Here is a 16,089-nt window from a genome sequence, read left to right as displayed (position 1 = left end):
GGTTGCTAAAATAAGGAATTATAAATATATCACCTACTAAGTCCGTGCACAGATTTACACAAAACAGCAATGTAGATAATCTTTTTTGGTAGTTTCTAATTTCCTGCTCTGAATAACATGAATTTGGTTGAATTCATACCAAAGTGAATTTTTTGAACAACTTAAATTGATGTCATAAATAAATATTTATTTTATATTAAAAATCCACAAACTGTTTTTAAAATATAATATTTATCACGCCAGATGGAATAATAAACAAAAAATAGCTCTTATATGTTGTCTGTGTTTAAATAATTGTATTATATTTCATGGAAATAATATTAACCTTTCGGTTATTAAAAGAAAATATATTTGTATTCAAAATACTTGCGCATCGTTTTTACGAGCATAACTTGTGTATCTAACCTCAAAGCAAGGAATATAAAGAGTGGCAACTAAATGCTATAACAAAAACTCTTATTTTCTTTGGAGATCCGGGAAATGTGCGTTATTTATAAGCAACTTAACATAGTAAATCGTTAACTTTTCAGATCTATGTTGGCAAAATTGATTTTTTTAGTGGTCATTCGTTACTGGGAATATTCACCATATAACGTTTAAGATTATTTATTTTGAATTACGAAACAACCAAAACATTATGTAAAAATGCTTCATCTTATGTTAAAAAAATTATAAACTGCATTGCCACAAAGTATGACATCATACCATTAGTTTCAGTTACTAATAACATTACGTGCACGCGTTTGAACAGTCATCGCAGCCATAGTTGTTTCATAGCTACCAAAATCATTCAACGTTGTCAAGAATTATTCCAAATTATGTTTAGCCATTTTACTCAATGCGCCACTCCGTTAACACAACATTTTATAAATTCTGAACTACGAATGTCAGTTTTTTTTTTACGTTATTAGGTTTAAGAAATTATGTAGTTTTCTTATAATTATAACTTAAATTTTGATGTTGGCATTTTTTAACCGCACTTTTTTTTCGGTGGCCGTACTCCTCCAATTCAGTTGCGGTCGCCCATATCTAAGCGCTCGGATTTCAACAAAAGGCACCGCCTCTCGATAGAGTGAGACAGAGAATTACGCGCATGACCTTGAAAAAAGCGACGCTACAGCGCTCTGGCGTGGAAGCTGGTAACTACGAGTACCCTCTTGTGGAAAGAAGAGCTGTCTAGCGGCGGAGCTAACAACTACCACAGTTTTGGATCCGAAAATTGGAATAATAAATCCTATCCCCTCGCGACTTCTATAAGTTATATATATTCAATGATAAGACGTACATCGCGGCGTCTGATAATCACGCGGCAAATCTGTACAGTGTCATGTTGGCAGCGACTGTAGTGTTCCCAGGCGTGTCATGTTTCTTCTTTCCTCATAGACGCAATACGTCACTAAGGGGGGAGGGGGAGGGGGAATATGAACCGCAGTACGGCGTGCAACACGGGGTGTTGTTCTAATTTGTTCTGTTCAGTACAAGTCTTCGAGCGGTTTTAGTCTTACGCTGTGCAGTTTGTTAGGAAGCTATTGCGGCAATGTCTACTAGGTATTCCTGTCGTTATGAGTCTTTAGGTTCCATGGGCTACTGAGGATGCGAAAGACAACTTGTGCGAGATGCAAGATATGCAATAAAAGTTTCAAGATCGATACGATGGGTAGGGGAGCATTTACAAGCCATGCCAAATCTAAGAATTACAATAGAGTTATAAATAACCAATCAAGAAACCTGCAAGTTACAGAATTTTGTTTCCACTCAACCTGCTCAGGATGAAGCCCACGCTTCCTGTAACAAAGTTTTATTAGTACTTTAATTTATTCTAGTAGCTTCCAACGGTTTAGCTGTGTTATAAACTACGACGTCTTGTAATCCATCGCTTATCAATAAACTGTCAAATATGTCCAGTAACTAACGACACTGCACGTTTTTTTATGAATATTCGCAGCGTGTTGAGGCCGGCCGATAAACCTTCCGCATTAACTTACCTTTAACGTCGGTAATGCTATGTTCACTTAAAATTTGTAAAATAATAATACTAAACATATAATTATTATTTACACCAGAACCCCGATTTCACGAACACCGGATTTAACGAAGCAGTGATTTTACGAGTACATTCTCGGGAACCGTAAAAAAATTGGAAATTTTGACCAAAATGTGAAAAACAGAAAAAAATATTTTAAAAAAAACGCAATGAAAGATCATATATACCGAATAAAAGCATGTTGGACCTCCTGCGGTCACCAGCAAAGCATAAACACGACCCAATGCGTGGTGCAACTGCTACATCGCTTCGTTATTGCTTGCGTGATAGGCGGTACGTGGAATGTTAGAAGAATGGAAGGGGGAAATGCGGGGGATGACAGACAGCAGCCAGTGTGTTTCTTGCGTGGGGAATAAGTGGCGTAGCTCCTTTTTTTATGCTGTGTGAAGCGACCTTTTTCTATCAACTCACGGGAAAAGATAATTGCTTGAGCTGTCAAAATAAACATCGCTGCGACAGTTAAAACAAGACGCGGGCGAGCATCCGGTAGGTCGATGTGTATATCTACTCGAAAAACATATCTCAATTCATGACACTAATAAGATTCCTTATAACTTACACGTATAGCCTGATATTTTCAGCCTGATCCATGCAAGTTCTTTAGCCACGTTTTGAATGAAAACAACCACCAGCCGGCCAGTGTTGTGCCCTGTTTAATACGCACAAAATATACCAAATATAGTTGGTAAAAAAAAAAAAAAAAAAAAACAGAAAAGAACCTCAGGGAACTTAAGGCAAAAAAAGTCAAAATAATGAGTGATGCCTTAAAACAGACCGCTCTCATAGACGAAGAAATTTTAAACACAAAAAAGGTTAAAGTTATGTGGCAAATATATATTTAGTAAACTGCCACCTGTTTTTTTAGTTGGGTATGTATCACATTTTGTGCATTTTTTTTTATATTTAGTACTATACAGTTCCGTGTTTTAAAATGTGTGCTTTGTATCATGTATTACATAAATAAAAACATGTCATTTTGTATATATATTGCAAAACCTGGAAAATCTTGAAAATACCTGGAAAAACCTGGAAAAAACCTGGAATTTTTTATCACAAATATAGTGGCCACCCTGCCTATAGAATGACGACCCTGTTCGTAAGAGGTTTTCGATTATAAGATGACTTTGATTTTAAGTAAATCTTGAATGTTCTAAGATAACCTTGATTATAAGACAACCACAGTTATAATACCTCAAATGTAAGTTGCTCGAATGTAGGGTGACCAAAACTATAAAATGACTTTGTGTAAATAAAAGTTTATCTCAAACATTTCATTGTTACCAAGCTCATACATGAAGCAGTGTGGATACTTTCCAATTCAGTCTCATGAAATATTTCATATTTAATTTTTGGATCTGAAAAAAGTGTCATTATAAAATAACAGTACTCTTTAATTGAAGATTTATGTAAAAAAAATTTCTACAAGTGATGTAAATGTTGGAACTGATTAATGTAAAAATAGGAATAAACTTGATTTTGGAACATGCTGAGTATGACTAGACAGATTTTCACTGTGTTAAGAAGATATTTCTTTTATTTAGGAGTAGAACAAACATTTAGACATATTTCAGTTTAAATCACATCCAAGAAATGCATACATGTATACTGAGTAATATCTAATTAAATTATAAACTTACAACACAAAACGTAGGCGCTTCAACCGGAAAGAAGATAGACTGAGGGACAATTGTGTACATAACCATGTATGATCATAACTAGAGACCCTATTTTGTGGTAAATAAGAATGACAGATTTCAGTATAAAAATTGTACTGTTTCGGTATATTAAGGCGGTGAATTTTATTATATTTCGTTACAAAGCTGTGAAAAAAATTTGGCCTATATATTATTTATTGAAAAATTTTTAGTTAAAAAAAGTGGCTGTATGTAGCAGTCTTGTAAACAAAACCATATTTTACACAAACAAAAATGCACAACAGTAAAAGTGGGCTATATTATATAAGAACTTCTAAAAGTTACTCACCAGAGTACAAAACACAAAGGGCATAAAAGTATGAAAAGTACAATAACAACATAACGCTAATTAAAATATGACGTTAACATGACTTCCTGTTGGATGGTGTCAAGTTACATCTTTTGTCTGTTAATACATTTCCATAAGCTGAAAAAGCACGTTCACAGTCAACATTGGTCACTGCCATCCACAAAACATTTGCTGTCAATGTTGCAAAAACTGGATGCTCCTCCTTCAGTCCTAAGACAACATCAAGGATGCTTCCAGAGTCTTGCTTCTTCATTGATTCTTGAAATGCTTTGTACCCTTTCAGGAAGTCTAATTTACTGTTTTCTTTGAGCAGTGGTACTTTTTGTGTCAAAGCATGAAGTTTATCGTCAGCAATATTACTGATAATATTGCGCAAGTCAAACAAAATACCCAAGCTCTTAAAACACTCACGAGCTGGATCTTGCAAGACTAACTCATTCAATTTTGTGAGACACTTTGCACCTAGGATCCTTAACTGAGCTTTCACCTCACCTGACCGAACAGACGGAAGTGTTTTGATGATTGTCGTGGTCTTGTCACCCATGATGCCATCTGCCAGCAACTCAAAACTGTTCTTGAGGTCACCAAGTTTGCCGCACAATTTATGCACCAGTGGTTTCTTGCCAGATTCCAGTTCTACTATGTAATTTGAGAGTTGCTCAAAATGCTCAATTACAAAAGTGGCTTGGCAACTGATAACATTAATAGCAGACTGTGACAAACTCTTGAAGTAATCAACTGCTGGAACTGACAGATCTAATGTGGATACAACATATTCCATTACATCAACAAGATAATCAACAATGTACTTAACTGCAAAAAACCATGAATTCCATCTAGTCAGTATGGGTGATGGAAACAGATTGCTGGCTTTCTCCCCCTCAGGATACTTTTCTTTCAGGAAGGTGACATAGTTGTGTTTCCTTTTGCGAGTATTTTGAAACAGCTGCTTAGTCTTCACAATGCATTCATTCAATTCCGGCAGTGCTTGTGGCCATAAAGACTGAATAATACTGAGTTTGTGGTCCCAGCATTGCACATGTAACAGTTCTTCTGATATAAGAACTTTCATTGAGATAATGCACTTTGTCATATAGCGTGCACTATCACTCACAATGCAGATAATGTCATCATACTTCACTTCAAATTTTTTGAAACAGTCTAGAAGTGCCCTTGAGCATTCAGTCGCTGTAGATGATTTCAAGACAGAAACAGATCCAATGAAAAGGTCTTGCTCTGAAGAATCTGCCATTGTTTTTAACAGTACTATGAATACACGCTGTCCTTTTCTGTCAGTCGTTTTGTCGCAGAACACTGCGATTTTCTTTCCTCGAAGGCACTCTTTAATATGATATTCTTGTTGCTCTTGTACAAGTGGAACATAATTCTGCCGTAGTGATTCTGCTTTGGGTAAATCACCTGATCCTTGAATGTATGTAGTAAACCACTCCGTTAGAGACGGATGATCCAATTTCTCTAGCGGAACATTCGCACTCATGAAAGCTTTCGTCATTGCACAAATAAATTCTTTTTTGTCAAGTTTTGCTGTCTTAGTTGCCGAAGTAGAAGCACACTCGAGCACAGACAACTGCCGTTTAATTCCTGACCCACTACTTAAAGCAGCCGTCCTTTTTTCTTTGTGTGTTACACTGTTCGTGCAGTGTTTCACGCAGGTGTCTCTCCGTTGCCATTCAATTCTTTGGTTACAGTATTTGCACATTAGGATACGTTTGGCTTTATCGAATACATAAAAACCTTCACTTTCAAATTCTTGCGCACGCTGAAACACGGACACAATTTTTGGCATGATTACCATTACTCTACTTTATTGTCTGCCATTTCCACGCGGTCATTGTTGTTTGTTTTTATAATGTTTTATTTCCGTTTTCGTAGCCCATAGATACAATATCGATGAAGGTGATGCACAATAGTCTCCACATCTTACGCCATCTACCTTCAGGTCTATCTAGCGGCGCAAATGGAACTACCATTATTTAATCCACATTCAGATCCATCTAGTGGTGCTTACGAAACTACACATGATAGAAGTTTGCTTAGGTTTTTTTTATATACATCTTCATCTAAGGAACGGAACTTTAATATTATTGTTGACGTGCCAGTGTGCCACAGATGACCGTCCAGCTCCAGCACATAATAAACTTGTTTTTGGGAGTTATATGTGTTATTAGTGCGACGTTAATATTACGTTTAACAAGTGTTTTCCACAGAATTTTGTGTAAAAATCGGCCAATTTTGCGAAAATTTGGAATTAATGAATTTTTCGCATTTTCCTTGGAAATAAGTGAATTTCGCGGTTAATTTCGCGTCGCGAAAAAATTGGGTCTCTAATCATAACTGAAGTAATTTGTTTTAGTTTTATAACTGGCTCAACAATTTAAACTTGTCTTATTTCCAATAGTGACAATAGCATTTTTTTAGTGCACCTCTTCTAAACAAAGGTTACTTTACTCACAGTTAATCAAATTTTAGTGTGCTCTGTACAACATATATTTACAGCTGTTCCACAATTAGGTTAATTTTCTAATGAGCTAGTTAATGATCACTTAATTTTTAGGTGACCATACTATTTTCAGCTCTAATAGTGCAAACCCCACTTTTTTTTATTTAGTTTAAACTCTTTGTTTTTCAAGTAGTGATTCTTAAAGGAACTAAATTTTAGAGCCATAATTTTCTCAATCATTATTTATTTATGTGTTTGACAAACTTTTATGTTATGATATGATATCTGTTTTAGATTAATGGTTTTATTTTCAAACACAACAATGGGACAGCATTTTTTCAATATCCCTCATCAAGTACTTCTCTAACCACGAGTGACACAGGCAGCTGTGCCTGTAACGGGCTGGAGATAGAGCATGCGATAGCCACCGTGACATCATACTTCTAGTCGTTTCCTTGAAACACTGCATGTTCTCGAGAACCAGACGTCGCATTGCGATTAGTTTTTCACAATATGTAATTTGCTGTTTACAGTCTATTCACGCACCTTCAGGTGTAATTTGACTTCACAGATCCTGCCATATGACTAGCATATAAAGAAAACAAAGAAAATAAGATATTGTATGTTTGTCAACTCAGTGTTTTGCATATCATTTTAACCTGAACATGCCTGCTTTGTAAAATATTAATTTTATAATTGTAGAGTACTGCTCTTCTGGGAAATAATTTTAATTGTAACACCTTTAACACTTAAAAATGTGTATACGTTACTGTTTCATTTCTAAACTATGTGTCTTGTCCTTATGTATAAATGGAAGAAATATGTCTTTGTCAGATACCAATGTTGGCATATTTACTTTGTGGCTGTTCACTAATTTTAACTTACTATTTTAACTGTATAGTTGATGGTCTATTAAATCAGAACATATTATATTAGTAAATAAAATAGTTAAAATTTGTTAGTAGAAAGTTTCAGTTATCATGCAATAAACATGTACATTTGATTTTTTCACACTTTAATAGGTAATATAATAAGCATATTTACTTTATTTTCATATTATAAGTTTCGCAATATGTATTTAAATTGGTTTGGGTAACATTTTAACTAAAAATCCATTTATTGAACATGCATAAAATTAGTGTGTGTGTCTACAGGTAACAAAAATCACAAAATTCACAAAACAGATGACTGGTCATGAAAGTTACAAGAAAGCCCTGAAATAAACAGTAATTGTGCTGGAAGTCACGAAACTTCAATTTCCAACAGCCTTTTGTTACATTTTATTTCTGTTTTTTGACGTCTCAGTTTCTAGTTGTACATTAAGGGTAAATCATGTGGAAATTATCTCTGAAAAGATTTAGCTTTATAACATAAAAATAAGCACGTTATAAAAATTTAAAATCAATTATGAATTATGTTTATTTTGTTTATGTATAAGAATGATCCTGACACTAAAAATTGTGTAAAAAATATTAAAAATTCCTGAAATTGGTTCATCAGGTATTTATAAACAAACAGAATCACTGTTTTTTATGTGAGACATTTAAAATTATAAACAAAGTGCAAGTTTGAGGCTTGGAATGCATTGTTGTACTTGCTGGCAGGTTCCTGCTAGAGAAGCGAGCTGACCCGCTCATTCGGGATGCAGAGCAGAACATTGCTCTTCACTGGTCTGCCTTCTCAGGAAGTGTGGACATAACAGAAATGCTGCTGAACCATGGGGCAGATGTGAATGTTGTTAATGCACACGGCGACACGCCTCTGTAAGTATGTTACGAGTAAACTTTCTTTTTCTTTCAAAAGTCAAATGTTAAATTTTTCTTGCACAGTAATACAAATAATGGTCTATAATTACTTCAAATGTAATGGAAGCTGCAGCATTATTTTTAGTGGTGCACCGATGCGGATACCAATTAATCGTAATCGGCGATTATAGGTACTTTCCGATTAATCGTAATCGGCGATTATCTGAACGATTACTTTGCCGTTTATCTACGTGTTTCATTTAATCTTAAGTGTTAACTAAAAAGGATATTATGTTACCATTTTTTGCGATTCAGATAAATTATCTGGAATGAAGTGAAACGTTTTTAATAATACAATACATACCACATTTGTGCAAAGTGTTAACTATACTCAGCCCGGCGTAATTAAGTAGGTTTTTACCGTGTAACATTTTGTTATACATTTTAGGTCGAAATACGGTAATATTTGTATATATTACAAAATTCATCTAATTCCGTCAGATCATGATTATAGATATTTCATTATGTTTAATAATTCTCATTGCCTGGAACAATAAAAAATACATTTATCCTACACGATTGTTTACGTTTCATCTTTTGTTCTGTCTCTTGTTTAGTGGCCTTGTACATTACCTACAGCCAGAGACGTAAAATAGATGGCACGCAATTGAAGTACCACAAGCAATTACAGTGCATTCTATGGCAATCGATCTTTTCAAGTCGTAGTTGCGGTTCATAATCGCGGTCCCGATACCTTATAGAGTTTATCACTGTGTTTTACCAACTTATGGGCGTCTTTGGCAACATTATCAGTTGTTGTGTTATTTGTGTGTGACGTGAAAAGTGAAAAAGTACTTATAATTGTATATATTCAGTCAACATAAATAAAATCACATGAGCTAGAATTGGCTTTGTGTCATTTATATAATATTATAGTGAGATGGCGAGTAGGAAGAAAAGAAGTGAAGAGTGGAAACATTTTTCTATAAACCTATGTGAACAAACTAAAGCAACATGTTTACATTGTAAAACAGTAATTTCTCGTGGTGGTTGTATTAGACTGACCAATCAGCAGCGATACACTACTATTAACCTATAGAACCACATTAAGCGTCCTGATAAATTAGTGGAGAAGTGTGCTAATGTAACCACAGATGATTGTGATACAGATGGGGTTCCATGAAAAGTAATGAAATTGGCTCAAACAAAAATAACACATCATGGAAAAGAAAATACTGCATGATGTGAATGACCCAAGAGCATTAGAACTGACACAGTTAATAGCTGAAATGATTTGTGAAGATATGCAACCTTATGCGATAGTCGATAATAATGCTAGTTTTCCTCAACAAAAACTTACCCATTGTAAATTACAGTTATTAGACTGTAGTTCAAGTTGTTTACAATAACAAATATAAATAGAAGTTAATTTGATTTACACTTTACAATGACTTAATACTGTATTTTATATATTTTTATACTGTTATTATAACTGTATTCTCAGTTTTACCTAATCTAGTTATTATTTTCACATGGGAATAAAAAAATTTGTGTGCAATATTGCACTTAAAAAAATTTGTTCATTATAATCGGTTACTGAATCGGTATCTGCCGATTATTGCTCTCATAATCGGTAATAGAATCGGTAATCAGTAAAGTCATATCGGTGCACCACTAATTATTTTGTTAATTTTTGTGGAAATTATCAAAATATACTTCTTTAGGGGTGCTGTTGGGAGTGAAATTTTAGCTTTCAGTTGTGCGAATGGAAGTACTTGTTACTGGAAGTGCTTGAGAACAGAAGTACTTGTGACTGGAAGTGCTTGCGAATGGAAATACTTGTGACCTAGAAGTGCTTGCGAACAGAAGTACTTGTAATTGGAAGTGCTTGGGAACGGAAGTACTTGTAAGTGGAAGTGCTTGGGAATGGTAGTTACTTGTGACTGGTAGTGCTTGTGAATGGCAGTACTTGTGACTGCAAGTGCTTGTGAACTGAAGTACTTGTGACTGAAATTACTTGCAAACTGAAGTACTTGTGACTGAAAGTGCTTGCAAACAGTAGTACTAGTGACTAGAAATATTTCGGAAGGAAGTACTTGTGACTGGAAATTCTTGGGAACAGAAGTACTTGTGACTGGAAATGCTTACCAATGGAAATACCTGTGACTGGAAGTGCTTGTGAACTGAAGTAATTGTGACTGGACACGCGGGGGGCTGGCTAAATGGGTCTTCACTCAGCTAGTCTGGTGTGGCCACACTGAGGAGTTCTAGGAACTGTAGACACGACACAGGTTTGTCATCCAGACTCGTGGCAACAAGTTCAGGGTTAGATTTGAATAACATGTAAACTGCAAGTCTGTCAGGCTGTGGGGCAGGCTCAGACCCATTCTGATAATGTCGGAATTTTCTCGGCTAGATTTGCATAAAAAAATGTAAAGATCAATTTACCCTACAAGGTGAACAGGGGCAGGGAAGCCCATGAGAAGACGTGTATCAGCAGAAAATTAGTAAGTTTAAATTATTTTAAATCTAAGTCCTTAACAGCAAAGAAATTAAGTATTCTCTTAAGTTTTTTTATCTCAGCTACGTGTTAAGAAAGGTCTACATCAGTAAAGTTCAGATGCTCCCTGGGGATTCTAAAGTCATTTGCCAACAGGTCCCTTAAAGCTAAATAAATAACTAAATAAATTTCCAATAAATATCACCGTAACAGAAATGTAATGACCGTTTTGTATTGAAAGTAATTCTTTGGGTTAAAATGTTTATTTTTATAGGATTAAGTTGTAAATTATTTTTAAATTATCTGTAATAGCTTAATTTCAGGACAGATTGATACCCAGAAGATTCCCATACGGAATGAAACTGGCTGATCCCCACAGTCAGAATGGTAATTGTAAACATTCCTCTTGCTTCATTGAGTTGCTCTACCAGTAATATTTGTTTTGATTTGTCATTTTTATCCCCTTATAAGGTGTTCACACTTGAACAAACAACCTATCTATAATTTTCCTTTAAAACACCTCGTTACAATATAATAATTAACTAAGAGCGCGATCATCTATGAACGAGTTCGCATAGTTCGTCTGTAAGAGCACTCTTGTGACCTAGGTCGTTTGCAAACTACACAAAACTACATTTTAGTTGGGTTGTGGTCGTGGGCCGAGAGTTTGAGGCAGGGCGATTGCTGGAGAAATAAAGGGTTGAAGGTAGCATGGTGGCAGTTTATTCAATAGCTTTGTTTTGTAGGAAGTTGCTGTGAAAGTTGGAATGTGAATTATTGGGAATGAGCAAAGTTTGTAATGGTGTTATGGATAAGCTGGAATAGTGATGTAGTCTGAAGATTGCGGCTATTGTAAGTTGTGAGTTTTCGTGAAGTATTAATATAAAGCATTAAATACAAGTTTGTGTCCAAGAGACTTTATTTTAATAATGAATCATGTAGTGCCCCATTTGTACAAAATAATAACAGTATTTTCAAACTCAAAAACCTTCAAGTGTTTTATGTATGTGCAATTCAAATCATAGCAAGCCGGTGAGGCCTGGATTGTTACAAACTAAAGTATTTTTGTTAACATCAAAATGAATTGATAGTGTAGCATTTGTTACATAAAGACAAAGAAGTAAATATTATTTATGTCACATATGTTCTGATTCATTTTTTTCTGTGCAAATTAAATTAAATCAATAAAATCCCGTACTCCCCCATTTCAGCTTTAAAAAATTTAGTTCATTATTAAAATATATATGTGCAAATGTTTTTCAATTTGCATTTAATGTGAATTCCTTTGTTCATTTGAAAACAGTTGGAAAAAACATGCATGCGCATTTGATTTCATTCTATTAAATTAAGTTGCACCTTTAACACACCTAAAAAATATAACTTCGAAAATTCCCTTAGATCAAGATTCAAGATCCATTATTTCTATTAGTGAAATATTAATTAATTTAATTGCTTGGTTTGTTCTGATTAAAATGATGCCTAAATGTGCAAAATAAATTATAGAATGAAAATTAATATTAAAAAAACATTGAGGTAACTCAGGTAGTACTCATCAATGTTAAAATCAGGAAATAACAGTATTTAGAATCATTAATAAGTGTGGAGCCAGTTGTAACAGTTTTCATACATATAATACATTTTGAGTCTTTACTTGCATTATAATCGGTAGACATTTTCACCTTAAAGTGATATCACATTAGAGCTAATATAGTTATAGAAACTATACAATCACAACAAAAAACCGGAGGACCAGCCGAAGTTGAAACACAAACTCACAGAGATGCCACCTTGAGTACACTGCCTCCATAGAGGAAGCAGTCTGGAACTATTTGTGTGCACTAGTGATGAGTTCTCATTCCTGGTTTTCTGTTCTCGGCAAATTAACCAGCATCGAGAACCGTAAGTATAATCCTGGCACCACCAGTAACATGGAAAGCACAACAGCTAAACCTTTCCCGGTGCCGATACAATAGATTTCAGGTAAAACACAGTTGTGTATTGGTTACATATTACCAGTGAAAACCATGCACACGTTTTTGTAACTTCAATTAAAGCCATTGAATAGATGCTATCATTACTCAATGTGACATATGTGTATAAGTTTCCGGCAGGGGTGACAGCACGCAGTCTGGTCTTCCGTTCTTTCAAACCCTTGCACTGTAACCTCTCCCTTCCCCCTCCACCAGGTGGATTGATAATGCCCGCAGGAAGTGTTCCAACGTAAACAAAAGTTGTTTGTGCCGTGATCTCAACCCATTTTTTTGCACATTTCCACTAGGCCATAGGGATGATCATCTCAACTAAAAGTAGACCTTAGAAAACATAACACTGGTTCACTATACTTTAAAAAAATTATCTTAAAAATAAACTAACATGATTTAACCTTGTATAGCACTCGTTAACTGTATCTTTATGCTACTGCTGTAGCCCTACATCACATATTAAACATATATCTGTTAACTTGGGGGTTTTATACATCCCTCGCCCATTAAAACATACATTAACTTGCAATTACTGTGGTGTGTTGCTACTACCATATTATTATTATTATTATTATTATTATTATTATTATTATTACAGTAGAACCTCTGTAAGTCGAACTCGAAGGGAGACGCCAAAAAATTTGAGATACAGAGTTTTCGACTTATGGAGGATTTCAACTTAAGTGGATTTTGATTCGACATAAAGAGGTTGAGATTCATTCTTATACATTTTGAGTTAGAGAGGTAAAATAGATAAAAAAATTCAAGTTGCAGAGGTAACAAACATATTTTTATTTATTATAAATCAACATTATTTCAAAACATCCTTAAAATAAAAAAAAATAGCATTAATAAGAGTCAGTATTTTTTTTTTTGCTTTAGATAATTCGGTTTTCTTTATCTATAGCATTGTCTAAGGCAGTGGTTCCCAACCAATGGTCCGCGGACCATCAGTGGTCCGCCAGAGCTAAAATATGGTCCGTGAAAGATTTCAAACTTTGAATGAACGCGCGTCGGTGAACAAAAGCGAGCACGGCGCGCAGGCGACCGGGGGAAGGGCAAGCAACTGACTAATCATTTTATATATATAATAAAGCGATATGAAATTAAAAATTAAAATAGTAAAAGAACACTGGCCTCCCAAATTAAAAAGTGGAGCCAGCCATAAAAATTTTTAAATTATGCTATTATAAAATTATGCTGTTTTAGGTTTTTCATGACGAAATAAAAACACCGTTAACTCTTTTAATGCCAAAGTCGGATAAATCACCACTTGCAGCGCACTCTACTGTTGTCGGTTTGACTCGCCCTCCTATTGAGTTCCTTTTTCTCGAAATAGAGATCAGAGCTGTCACGCTTCTGTCTTCCTTCCCTGATAGAGAGCAGGGTTCTCATGCTGTTTTCGAACAGCATGTGAAACAGATTGGTACTGCGTTTGTGCGCATTTCTTCGTTTTAAATTTAACTTTCCGTTGTGAGAAATTCAACTTTTATTTTTAAAAAAGTTATCTTTTGATTCTTTCGTAAATTATAATTGTTAATTATTTTCTACATAAGTATGTGTTCCTGCTTATAAACATTTATTTTGCACATATTTACAAAAATTATATATTTCTGACAAACAAATTATTAATTTGCTTTATCAAAAAATAATACTTAAGCAGTTTCGTGGATATTATAAATTGCCAGTTATTCTTTATTGTTGTTTATTGTGGGTTGAAAATAATTTTTGTAATAGTTGTAGTGATTATATTTTCCCACGAAATTCTTAGTGCCAAGAATATTACTTTGATAACCATGGCCTATTCACACGCCAATCCATTAAAAATAATATAACTTTTTCACGAGAACTTTAAAATAAAATAAATTAGTTGAACTTGCAAATGCAAGGTTCAGGAAACAGACAATTAGAAAGCGTTGAAAATATTTTTAATTTTGAAGATAAACTTCGTGCTTTTATTTGATAACTAAAGTTATGGATTAGTCAAGTTGGCGAGGGCAATTATAGTGCGTTTGCAACATTGAAGGCACTCCTTGACGACAAGAAGTATGCCATTTTTTTGGGAAAGCATATAAAAAAACAGCAAATGTCATTTGCAAATGTTGGTTGATGAATTCAACTGTTACTTCCCAGAATATAATACAAAAGCTAATGTGGACCAAAAACAGATACGCAACCCTTTTGGCACTAACGCTAGAGAAGTTGCAGAAGAAATCCAAGAAGAACTTATTGAATTACAAAATGACAGGAACTGTAAGGACGCTTTTGAATCTGATTCTTTGGAGACGTTTTGGTGTAAGAAAGCAATTTCATATACTAAAATTCGAGAAATCGCTTTGCGCTATCTTATGCTTTTCTCAACAACTTATTTATGCGAACAAAAATTTTCTGCATTACTGATCATTAAAAACAAATTCAGGAATCGACTGAAAGTAAGTGATGATATGTGTGTAGCTTTGAGCAAAAATATTACCCCAAGAATTCAAGATCTTGTAGAGAAGATGCAAGCTCAAAAATATCATTGATGCAAACTGAAATGTGTACTAAAAATATATGTTTTCAATCATAACACTGTTAATTACTGTTTATTTTGGTTTTTCAGATTGCTTATGTTAAACGTTTCGATTAATATTGAACGATTAGGCTCAAAGTTTATTTTTAGATTGATACAGGTTAGTTTTTAATCTTGTGGTCCCTGCTAATAATAATGAAATTAAAGTGGTCCCTGATCAAAAAAAGGTTGGGAACCACTGGTCTAAGGTATAAAGAGCAGAAAATTCTTGTTCTTCAGAGTTGCTGGTTTGCTCTATAAAATTTCATAAAGTATTCAATGCGGTTCTTGCCTCTTTGATGGAAACCCATGGAGTGCATGTAGTATTTTTCGAGACTTATGTGCCATCTAAATCATTAGTATCGGTTTTCTTAGCTACTGAATCGATAATTTCTTCATCAGATAATGTTCCAGCAGTCCTAACTCCATCATCGCACTTAACAAAGTCCTCAATCAAAGGATATTCCTGATTCAGACACCACTATATTCCATTCTCCAGGAGGTGAAATAGAAAAATCTTCGGTTTTAGCTTCTGTTGACGACGATGAAAAACCACAGTGTATATAACAGTTTTTTTATAGTAGTCACAGTTACATTTCGCCAAGCTTTATCAACCATTCTCATGGCTTGCAATACATCTATAGTAGAATTCTTTTTTTCATCCATCTATTTTCATCATTCATTAAACTTAAGAGAAACTACAAATGAATGAAAACTATATATTTACATGCTCACAATCAACATGGCCTTTCAAAGATTTATCAAATTTAGTGTTTTAATATTACAGACTGGCTGTGTTAGT

At 34.4% G+C, this 16,089-nt stretch overlaps 1 protein-coding gene across 4 annotated transcripts in view; it reads left to right on the top strand.

Moving 5' to 3' along the window:
* Positions 1–16,089, top strand: part of LOC134527364 (histone-lysine N-methyltransferase EHMT2) — a 162,144-nt gene that overhangs the window by 103,861 nt on the left and 42,194 nt on the right. For all 4 annotated transcript variants that reach the window (XR_010074173.1, XR_010074172.1, XM_063359985.1 and 1 more), the window contains exon 10: positions 8,114–8,272. Coding sequence is in view for 2 of the 4 variants with exons in the window: in XM_063359985.1 (XP_063216055.1) it covers positions 8,114–8,272 (159 nt within the window). In the remaining 2 variants the exon portion in view is untranslated. The remainder of the gene's footprint in view (positions 1–8,113; positions 8,273–16,089) is intronic.

The sequence above is a fragment of the Bacillus rossius genome, chromosome 1 (assembly GCF_032445375.1).
Source record: "Bacillus rossius redtenbacheri isolate Brsri chromosome 1, Brsri_v3, whole genome shotgun sequence".
NCBI lineage: Eukaryota > Metazoa > Arthropoda > Insecta > Phasmatodea > Bacillidae > Bacillus > Bacillus rossius.
Note: the sequence above shows the minus strand (reverse complement) of the source record. Positions and strands in the feature narration are given on the sequence as shown.